The sequence below is a fragment of the Acyrthosiphon pisum genome, chromosome A1 (assembly GCF_005508785.2).
Source record: "Acyrthosiphon pisum isolate AL4f chromosome A1, pea_aphid_22Mar2018_4r6ur, whole genome shotgun sequence".
Classification (NCBI taxonomy): domain Eukaryota; kingdom Metazoa; phylum Arthropoda; class Insecta; order Hemiptera; family Aphididae; genus Acyrthosiphon; species Acyrthosiphon pisum.
The window spans coordinates 78,043,224-78,054,668 of record NC_042494.1 but is presented as its reverse complement, the minus strand read 5'-3'; the positions used below and the strand labels follow the sequence as shown (position 1 = coordinate 78,054,668).

At 27.8% G+C, this 11,445-nt stretch overlaps 2 protein-coding genes across 3 annotated transcripts; one reads left to right on the top strand and one right to left on the bottom strand.

Moving 5' to 3' along the window:
* The first annotated feature begins 108 nt into the window (after nucleotides 1-108).
* Nucleotides 109-2,998, top strand: LOC100169646 (general transcription factor IIH subunit 1). 2 transcript variants are annotated; one of them, XM_008181270.3, is made up of 3 exons: nucleotides 110-509; nucleotides 584-839; nucleotides 1,038-2,998. In XM_008181270.3, exons 2-3 carry the CDS (start codon nucleotides 592-594, stop codon nucleotides 2,449-2,451), a joined length of 1,662 nt encoding a protein of 553 aa, XP_008179492.1. In that variant the 5' UTR covers nucleotides 110-509; nucleotides 584-591; the 3' UTR covers nucleotides 2,452-2,998. The 2 variants fall into 2 exon arrangements, with proteins under 2 accessions (XP_001944715.2, XP_008179492.1); XM_001944680.5 differs by having other exon boundaries at nucleotides 109-839.
* Nucleotides 2,999-4,477: 1,479 nt separating this feature from the next.
* Nucleotides 4,478-11,054, bottom strand: LOC100167493 (U3 small nucleolar RNA-associated protein 15 homolog). The gene is given in 9 exon segments (XM_008181269.3): nucleotides 4,478-4,686; nucleotides 5,676-5,809; nucleotides 6,043-6,338; nucleotides 7,267-7,484; nucleotides 7,614-7,794; nucleotides 9,936-10,062; nucleotides 10,128-10,312; nucleotides 10,382-10,474; nucleotides 10,544-11,054. Coding segments are annotated over 9 exon segments (1,527 nt in total). The 5' UTR covers nucleotides 10,634-11,054; the 3' UTR covers nucleotides 4,478-4,483.
* Between the last annotated feature and the right edge of the window lie 391 nt (nucleotides 11,055-11,445).

The following is an 11,445-nucleotide window of genomic DNA, read 5'->3' as shown; positions in this document are numbered from 1 at the left end:
CCTGCCTCAACGTACGAAATTATTGCGTCGAAAATGTGAGTTGATATAAGGCACTGCGTTCCCATTTCCAGTATATCTTAATTCGTGGTTACAGCCGTGTAGTGTTGTTGCTCGATGGTGGAGGTATAATAATAATATATCTTTAAGTGGCTACACTGTTGGCGTTAAGTTGCCCTGGTTTGTTTTTTTTTCAATATTTAATTTTTTTTTGAGGTTGGTTTTTAATGCCAGAGAATTTTGTTATTTTATTTAAATTTTTTTTTATAATTCTCAAAATAAGTAAATTCATCGTTACTTGAGTCTCGAACCGGCTTGAACGTTTTTTACTTTGTGGTTTGTTAGAATATCCACTTTCCCTGTCCGGACGTATTCTAATTTTTTAAATATATACAAATACCTAAGATTTTCACCCGGATCAAGTGTTTCTGATAAATGTTTTAACTGTATAATGTTAAATACATTATAATCTCATCAGATCTTCAGGACATCAAGTATATTTCTGTACAATTGTATGTTCCAAGTTATTTCGACAATATCGTTAGGATTGTTTGTAATTTACTAAATAATTTTTGATCCCCATAAGCTGTAATAATGACATCGTCAGAAGATGTGCTCCTTCAAGTGGGGCCAGTACGGCATAAGAAAGGCGATGGGACATTGTATGTGATGAGCCAACATGTTGCATTTATTCTCAACTCTAGCGATACTGTAGCAATTAGCCACCATTATAGAGATATTAAAATGCAAAAAATATCATCAGAGTTCAAAAACAAAGTGCAATTACAGTTGGTGTTTCACGACGAAACAATTTCACTATTTCAATTTACTAACTCTGAGAGGTACTATTTTGAAATAAGATTATTGATTTACTAATTTTTAGAGAGTAAATAAAATATCAAAAAAGTTAATATACCTACCTAATATGTTGAGTTCAAAAAAATTTAAACACATTGGTAGAACAGTCTAAATTCTAATATTAATTTTAAATTTATTATAATGATTAATGTAGTAACTTTAATTATGAATTTTTTTATTAGGAGTGAAGCCATGCGAGATAGAAATCGAGTTAAAGACTTAATACAACAATTACTACCAAAATATCAAAAACAAGCAAACAAAGAATTTGGTGAAAAAAGCCGTATTCTAGGTGAAAATCGTATGCTCTTTCAATTATATCAAGACCTAGTCATTACCCACGTCATAACATCTGAAGAATTTTGGTCGCAACATGTCCCTTACCATTTAGCTACTCAATCCAAAGTAATTACTCAAAAAACCGGTGTACCTAATAATTTTCTTACCAATGTTACAGTCAAAAGTGATGGTACAAAAAAATTCAATTTATCTAATGATACCATACAATGTATCTTTAAAACATATCCAGCAGTTCGGCAAAAACATCTAGAATATGTACCACATCAATTAACAGAATCAGAATTTTGGCAAAAGTTCCTAGAGTCGCATTATTTTCATAAAGATCGTATTACCACAGGAAGTGCAAAAGATTTATTTAATGACTGTGCCAAATTGGATGACAATTTATTCAAAAATGAAATTAAAGATTTATCTAAAAATAATACAGATTGTTATGTTGGGTCAATCGAAGATGATGGATCTGATGATAATATAAATTCTATATCTGAAGAAAAATCTTCCATGGCAAATATTGTACATGAAAATATAATTAAAAGGTTTAATCAACATTCAATGATGGTTCTTAAAACCTGTGAAAAATCTAATTTAAATTCTATACCTAATGGAAATGATTTAAAAGTGCCATCTAATTCATCTCATGCAAATGGCACACCAGATACTGCATTGAAGAGGTTGAGAATTCAAGAGAAAAATGACTATGAAGATTTAAATCCAGAAGTGGAAACTTTGGATATTAATCATAAGAAATTGAAATTATCTAGAGTAGAAAGTTATGTTAATTGTTTAACAAGAGAACATAAGCATGATAATACTACCTCCAAACTTTCTAAAGCAAGGGAAGTGCAAAAGAGTATTATTTATGATGTTTATGAATGGAGCAAGACAACTTCAAATCAAGTTATTGAACCTAGTGCAGCTGTTAATACTCTTGGTTTACTTACACCAGGCGGAAGTTTAATGAAAGGAATCAGTGATGAATCTGCTTCATTAGCGCAGTTGGTACCAGTTACAGTTGAAAAAGATTTGCGACAGTTGTATATTTCTTTAGGAGAACTATTAAGACATTTTTGGTCATGTTTTCCTGTAACAACTCCTACGTTAGAAGAGAAGCTAATGAAAACTCATGATTCCTTACAAAAATTTCAAAACGCCAAAATCAAGCCTTTTGAAGACCAAATAATTATTAACCATGGTCAATTAAATCAGCTCACAAATCATTTAAATTTAATGTTACATACTGCCTACAATAAATTTTCTGTTTGGCATTCTAGACGAAAAATACCTAATATTCTTTGACGAGTAGTTCATAATGTGTTTTTATATTACATATTAAATGTGCAATGGGGACATTGTTGGAATGTTATAATATAAAGAAACATTAAATGGTAAAAAGACATTTTTGGCAAAATGATATAAAATATAAATAAATGTATGATGCCATTACACTGATGGAAAATGTATGATCAATAGTCATTAAGAATTTATTTTTCTAGATTTAAGATATTTAAGACACCTTTGATATTAATATTCTGTGCTTGATACCCTAGTATTTAGGGGTGAAGGGATAGAAAACAAGGGTAATTTTAATAAATATTAACTTATGTTTTTATTAAATTAAATAAATACAAAAATATAATTTTTATTAACAGTGTCAAACACTATTTATAATGTGTGAACAATATACATAACATAATTGACAGTAGTTTAATTAATTTCTTAAGAAATGTACTGATAACAAATATGTATTGTTCAATTTCCTATTGTCTAAGTTTAAAATCATTAATTATTATATAATTGTATCCATTGTTAACCAAAATATTTCAATGTGAAGTTGTTTTTCATTTATACAAAATACATGTATTATTATTTTTGTTAATATTTTTAAATAAGTAAAAAAAATATATATTTCAACCACAGTAAAACTTTGCTTAGACGGAATGACTTGGGGCCGTCCAATTTTTCTGTCTTAACAAAGTTTCTGATTTGATGGGGTTTACATTCATTGTGTTGTATTTGAATTGGGACTAAAGAAACTGTCCCAGTTACCAGAGTTTACAGGTATTACATTTTGATACATACACTATCCTTGAAACGTATACCAGATGATTTTTATCACATACAAAATTGAGTGATTATACAATGTCTTTTGAAAACTTGAAACTTTTAAAATATTTGTCTAAAAAATATTTTTATCAGATAATATGCATTAACGACTGAAGAAAAATTGACTATATGCCAAATATGCCTTTACCCCAAAAACATGCACTATCAAACTTCATATTATTATTACTATTATTATAAAACAGATTTGTATTTCAGTTAGTATATTTTCCTGTGTAGCAAAAAAAACATGCAGATGTATGAACTTACGAACCCTGAATTAATGACCAATAAGTAATAATAAAAAATATTTTATTATATTATTTTAACAAATATAATTTAAAAACTGTATTATGTTATATTAATATCAAATTAAAATAATTATAGCCAGCGGTTATTCAAATTCTAAAAAAGTCCCATCGAAAATAAATATAATTTTTTCTTTTTAACATGTCATTTACAGGTACTGGCATACTAAAAATATTCGGTATACACCAATTTAGATGAGACACTAATATGCCTCAATCTGTTTAGTGTGTGGGTGGGTAAAAACTACTGACCCGGTAATAAATTAATACAATAGATGTAAAATCATGAATGACATACTGAATTATAATAATTGTTATGCTTTATGATTAAATATTAAATAGTTCCTACAACGAGGTATAGACTTTACTCTTTTGACTCGTACAGTACAACAAGTGACAAATATTTGCCAAGTATATAAGTCAAGTGGGACCAATTTAAGATATCAATTATCAATTTATGATAAGTTATAACATTCAACACTAATCACTATAACAATAATGAAGATTAAAATATGTCTAACTAAATGCTAATTCCTATTAATAAATATTGTAAGTCTTTAGAAAAAAAAAACAATGTTTCATAGTATCTTTTTAATGTATTAAATATTTTTGTTGAAAAAATTTTATAATATACTCAGTACTCAATAATGGGCTAATAATTTATCACATTACAAAAACTCGATACTTTCCATAAATGTAAAATAGACAAACCTACTATTATTTTTAGTTGTATAAAGTACTTTAAGTACTTAATCAAAAATATCATTAGAATTTCAAATTGTATGTTGGTGTGTATATTTGTTTGGAGTAAAATAAGCTGTATTTAGTTTATTGGTTTTATCCACATTAAAACGCATAGTTATAAATGTCAAGAAATTTTCAAAAATTAAAATACAAATAAAAACCACTTAAAGTTAATTTTAAACAACAATTTTATTATCAAGTTTTGTAGTCTGAGAAGCATCAGATAATACTTCAGAACTAATAAGTAACATTTTAACTAACCCATCAATAGCTAACAATCTCTTGGTTAGTAATATTTCATTTTCAACAACAGTATGTAATTTTGTCAGCAGTGCACGAACTTCAAGAGTGCAAGCGTCAAATGAATCCCAATAACAATCTGGAACATAACAATAATAATTTACATGAATACAATTTTTTTAATTAAATTAAATTAATTTATAAGTGTTTAAAATTATATACAAATAATATACAAAATGGCGGTAAAGCATTGACAGTGCTGCAACAACCACAGGGGCGGCCGGAGCAATGCCCCTGTAGAGGGCTGCTAATTGTTGGCTCAAGGGGCCCCACATCTATTTTAAATGTTTAAATAATTGCATTATAATCTAATGTTTAAATCGAATAAAATATATATATAAATATTTATTTTCATAATTTATTATGCTATCTAATTTGCTGTCAAAGAACGGCGCCCATATTTATCTATAATAATATCCATATTTATCTATAATAATATCCATATTTATCTATAAATGGTCATTAATATCTTAGTGCTCTGCTCATTGTAGTCATAAGAATAAAAAAAAAAAAAATGGTCACTGGTCAGTGTTGTGGGCCTTCACATTATATTTTTAGGCTTTTTAAAAAAAATCAACATCATTATTCAGTTTTGTATAGGTAAACTATAAAAAAAATATTATATACATAGGCATTAGACCTCAGGGCCCCATACAATGATTTTGTCTGGGGCCCCAAAAATTCTAATTGCCGCACTGAGCATTGATGTGCATTAAGTATAGTGTGGGTCACTGTAATGGATGTGTAAATTTAAATTCACTGATATAAAATTATTGTATACAAAAAGTCTAAAAACGATTCTTAAGTGAAGAATTTTTTCTCAAACTTTATTTTAAGGTTTTTAGTACTTTTTAATATTGTCACTTAATTACTTGAAAACAGCGTATATCCACAATTTTTTTAAAGCAATACATCACTAATAGTGATATATTATATTAATTTGCCTTACTAAACAAAATACAACCAGTACTGCCACTAAGTATTATGACTTGTTTTTGTATTTAACTGTATGTTATATATACATATCAAATATGTGATTACTGATTAACAGAACAATAATATACTCACCAATAACTGTTGAAGCAACATGTGTCAATGTTTTAGATAATTTTCTGACTCCAATATACCGAATAATAAAATGTAATAAAAATGCTAATTGTTTTGAATTTCTACCAGATATTGCTTGCAGTAAGCCATTTCTCCTAAACATAAAATGTTTATTTAAAATATAATAATTATTAATTAATAACCACTACACAATTAAATTAAAAAGTGAATTGTTTAATATAAAATATAAATTCAAGAAGGGCTTTTCAAAATAAATAAACAAGCAATGTGTTTAAACATAAATATTAATAGTAAATTGGTTGATTGAATTTTAAATGTAAACCAAATTGATACTTCTTATAAGTAGTGAAAAAATGTACATATTTACCTGCATAATTCATCAATCACATAAACTGTTATATGAGGTTTCTTGAATGCAACCGCATGAACCAAAACTAAATCTAATGATTGGCTATAATTAAATTTCCTTAAAGCAGTATCAAACTTGCTCATCTGATCAGGTTGCATTAATGGAACACTCATATCGATACCATCAGATAGGACAATTGCTGCAGCTTTAGCTTGCCTCTTTTTATTTTCATAGTTATGTTTCACTGATGTGTCACGTTTAGTTATGTTCACAATTCCATCCACAGTTCCAGCTACAATTGTTTTGTCATCTCTCTAAAATATATACACAAAATTTTAAATTATATTTTGTTTACTAATTATCAAGTTTATAAATTGATTTTCATAGACAGATAGAAAATATCTGTTTTATTATTTACAAAAAGGAAATGTGGAGCTAGATAAATAAATTGTATACATTTACAAAAATGATTGAAAAAATTAATAATCATATAACATATAAATAATAGAAATTGGAAATATTGTTTTGTGGTTGGTAATCGATTCAAAGATCTACAGTAATTAAGAATTCAACTTCTATAAAAAAAATAGTTAGTATCTAACAAAAGGTTAGTTAAAATATTAAATAAATCTAAAGGTCAATATCAATAAATATGAATCAAATTAACCTTTACTTATATTTACTATAAATAAAGAAATATTTCTAACAGCCAAATAGGGAATGATTAGAATTTACAAAAATATAATGATCTAATTAAATTATAATTTAGTATTGTCAAATTTTATAAATGGATTTTAGTTTCAATATGAAATCACTTATCAGTAATGGCCAAATGCTGCTTGTTGTTGCCATGAGCAACTAAAGGTGTCTCACTCTTTTGCTCACCATGCACATCCCTCACGTTCTTCTAGAAATGCTAAATGCCAAAGATGAATCATTTGTAGTTATTCAATAGTTATGCAAATTTAATTTTCTTTTTTACAGCTGTAAATCGAACAAAAGTTCATATTTCACAATTGATCAATTTATTTAATGGAATTACCGTTTAATAAAAAATACCGCTAAACAAGTGGTACAATATTTAAAAATTATGAGAATTTGTCATCACAATTTAATAAAAATTAAAGATCCCTGGAGTCAATTAACTGTAGTTGCAAGGAAAAATTACTTTTGGATTAAACGTTAGTTACAGTATAGTGGAAAAGTTAATTCATATTCTATTTAATAAGGTAAGATACTAACACTTATATCAATACTAAGTACTGCACTTGGATACGTAATATCATGAGATAGTTGGAATGTTGATACATTGTAAATCTTAACATGCTTGTCCAATGAAGCAGTTACTATGGATGTACCTTGCTTAGCTAAGCATAACGCAGTTACAGTCTTATGGTTTTGAGTAAGTTTAGCCAACAATTTACCAGCTAAAACATCCCATATACGAACCTCAGTACCACCTAAACATATTTAATAGTAAATGTTAAAATAAATAAAACTTTATTTATAACTTCCAACTTTTAACTTATTTCAAACATTAAAAAAAGAAAATACTATACATGTTTAATAAATAAAAATGTGTATATTACCAGCAGATATAAGTAGGCTGCCAGAAGGTAAAAATATTAAGCTTTCTACAGGTGACTCGTGGTCAACTGACATAGTTACTGATTTAGTTCTTGAATCGAACATATTAATTTGTTTGTCATAGCCACCAGAAACAACTATATTTTCAGAAACTGGAGAAACACATCCTGCTCTAATATAGTCCTAAAGAAAATACAATTACATTTTAGTGACAATATTATGACAACCTTTTTTTGTTAATGAAATATATTAATTTGTTACCATATACTTTTGGCATAATAATTATTTAAATAGTTTTATTTTTACTGGAATAAAAAGTCTACAGCAAAGGTGTCCAACCCACGGTAGATTTTGATGCGTCCCTCACTTCAATTTAAAAACGTCTTCAAGGTAAAAATCAACTCATTAGTAATATGTTTTAAATAATAACTGCCTTTGAACTGAAACTTAAATTATGGCAAAGTCAAGTTAAAGTGAATAATTTTATGTTTTTTCCTGTGTTGGCCAAATACAATCCCAAGAATAGTGAGAAATATGCTTCTTTGATTTTAATTTTAATTAATGAATTTGAAACCCGTTTTCAAAGTTTTCGTAAGAATAGTTAACTCTTTGCTATTTTCGCAACATCATTTTCGGTTAATATTACTGCTGTGGAAACTAAATTTCAAATGGAATGCATTGAGTTGCAATCAGATATTCAACTCTAAGGAAAATTTAATCAGTCATCTTAATTAGATTTTTATAAATTATATCTACCCAAAGAAACATATCAAGTCCTTCATGACCAGGGGCGAACTGGCTATTTTTGGCCCGAGTTGCAAAATTAATTAGGGGCCCGTAATTTTTTTTCAAACCTACCTAAATTAGGAAAGAGCCCTTAGTTTTATAAGTAAATATAAAAAAAAATTAAGAATAACATGTTGAAATATGGTATTTTATTTTTGTTTTGTATAATACCGTATTATACCAGTATTATACCGTATACTGACTGTGGTAATGGGGGGCCCGGATCATAAATACAAACGGGGGCCCGGGGTGCTACTTGGTGTATAGCACCCTGGGCCAGTCCGCCCCTGTTCATGACCATGCCTTATTCATGTTCTCGCTTTTCAGCAGTACCTACATTTGCGAACAATTGTTTTCAAGAATTAAAAACACAAAGAGTAAGAATCCAAGTCCACTATAAGTACCTTGAAAGTTGTTTAAGGATTGCCACAACTTCAATCGATCCAAATAAATTGATTCATTACTTTCACAAAAAAAGCAATTTCAAATTTCACATTAAATAAAACTAATGACTTTTAACTTTTTAAAACTAAAACTTTTTTTTTTTTATTAAAACTTAATATATTTTTCTGTGTAATTATAATTAAATATTAATACTTGTAAAAATATTTCTGCTTATTATTAGCTATTGTAAAATTATAAAAAAATGTATTGTTGTATTATAGAATATAATTTAATCATTAAATTTGAATGTATTATTATAAAAAAAAAAAATATGTGGCCCACAACAACTTCTACCCATATGATGTGGCCTTCACTGTCTTCACAAAAGGTTGGACACCCCTGGTCTACTGTATCAAATATTGATAGTTAAATATAATATATATATAGGTATTTATTTTTAGTTAAATTGATATCCCATATCCATTAAAACTTTAACATGATTTAATTAGACATTATAATTCACCTACCTACATCATATAATTAATCATGTCTAGTAATTACTTCAAAAAGGAATACAACTTTTGAGATAAATCAATAATTAATGGTAGCAAGGAATATCACATACTTTTCTATAATTACTGAAGATTAAGTTCAGTGGATTCTCATTTCCTCCTGCACAATAGGTTTATTATACCTTAGTGTACCTTATTATACCTTCTAATGTGGCACAGTATAGTTGTTAGGAAAGTAACTTATAGAAAAAATAATCGGTACTTTCTGGTTTTTGCGACTACATACTACATAGTAGTATAGCACATAATATATACCCAGTGAGGATACTTGCTCGGACAATTTAAATCGAAAGCATCCATTGACTTGATATTTATAACCACCTTAGGTAGGTCTTGTGGTTAGGTTACTCAGAGACCTATCCAACGTGATATTGAATAACATGTCAAGGGATGTTTTCGAATTAAATTGTTCGAGTGAGCCAGTGACCACACTGGGTCTATATGTAATAATATTATTATTGGTAGTCACAATAACCCAAAAGTACCTAATACTTAGTTTTTAATTATGGCCTATCACCTATGGATACCATGCAAACAATTAATTTGAAAAATATAAATATAAAAAAAGTTTGTAACAATTACCTTATGATATCCTTCATAATGTCCACTGATTTGTTGACTACTTATATCCCATAATGAAACAGTTTTGTCATCTGAAAAACTTGCAATATGATGTCCGTCTCTTGTGAAATATGTACGGTGAACAGCACTAAATCAATAAAATTGAAGTTTAAAAAGTAAACAAATAAAGTTAAAATAATAAAATATACTAACGCTCTATGCCCTCTGAACTATCTCAACATAGACTTTGTATTAACTTCAAATAATCTCACAACAGATTCCTCGCCACCAGCACATAATAACTGGCCATCTGAACGAAATGTTGCACCATAAGCAGCTTCTTTAAATTTATTGAGGTTTTTAGTTACTACTTTTGTAACAGGATTATAAACTTGGACCTAAAAATAAATAATTTTATTTAATTAATGTAAACTTTAAATAGATAATTAATTGAAAGAAAAACTTACTCGAGCAGAACATGAAATTGCAAAATGATAAGGTGCACGTCGTGAAAAATGAACATAGTCTATGGGACCAAATTCTTTGACCAATACAGGGCTCTAAAAAACAATTAAAATCAACAAAATATTATAAGAACGTGTTTAAACATTTAATAGATAAGTACTTACAGTAAGTTTTTTCCAATAAGAGTCTTCGACAGTATATAACTCACTGGGACGAGCAAATGGTTTCACAAATGATTTTTTAAATGAAGTCATTATTTTTCAATAATAAATACTTTCATACTTTAAATAATTTATATAATTATTATAATATTATATATATGGCTAATAAATAGTAAGACTATAAAGATTAATAATTATTAAAACAACAAAAGTATGAACGTCTTACGTCCATGAATCATGATAAAGAATTAACGTCGAATTTCGAACGCGTTTAACATGTGAACGTAGACACTAGACATTTTATATTCTTATCAATGAACCTAGAATAGCAACTACAGACTACTAGACTATAATAGAGTTAATTTTAATAATTTATAGTATTATTTATAAACAAAAATAATACTATAGCTATTTGTTACAGACTACTGTTACTGTCACTACTCACATGTCAGTATTTTGAAAATGTAATCACAGAATACATGACATTCCATAACATATTATCAAAATTAAATTAATGTCAGTATCACGATTAAAGATAATATCGCCCGCCAACCAAGCGGTCCGGAAGTGTTACGGTTGACTGGTACACATTTCTACCACTAGCATAGGACGCTAGTAGTACGTAGGGTTACTTTATTTTGTTTTGCCCATTGAACTATATAATATATTATATAATTATAATAATAGTTCAATGGTTTTGCCGGATAAATAGCAATATGCAAATAAAATATTATCAATAACAATTATAATTAGAGCTACGTGCTTTATAATAAATTGCAATATGCAATTATTATTTTTAGATTCTGAGTGGAACGATGAATGTATTGATTTTCCAATGATGTGTGCTTTTTAGATTCTGAGTGGAACGATGAATGTATTGATTTTACAATGATGTGTGTTTTTTT

Coding starts and splice junctions, on each gene's coding strand:
- LOC100169646 (XM_001944680.5), top strand. CDS start 592: ATGACATCGTCAGAAGATGTGCTCCTTCAAGTGGGGCCAGTACGGCAT. Junction 840..1,037: donor CAATTTACTAACTCTGAGAG/GTACTATTTTGA, acceptor TTTTTTTATTAG/GAGTGAAGCCATGCGAGATA.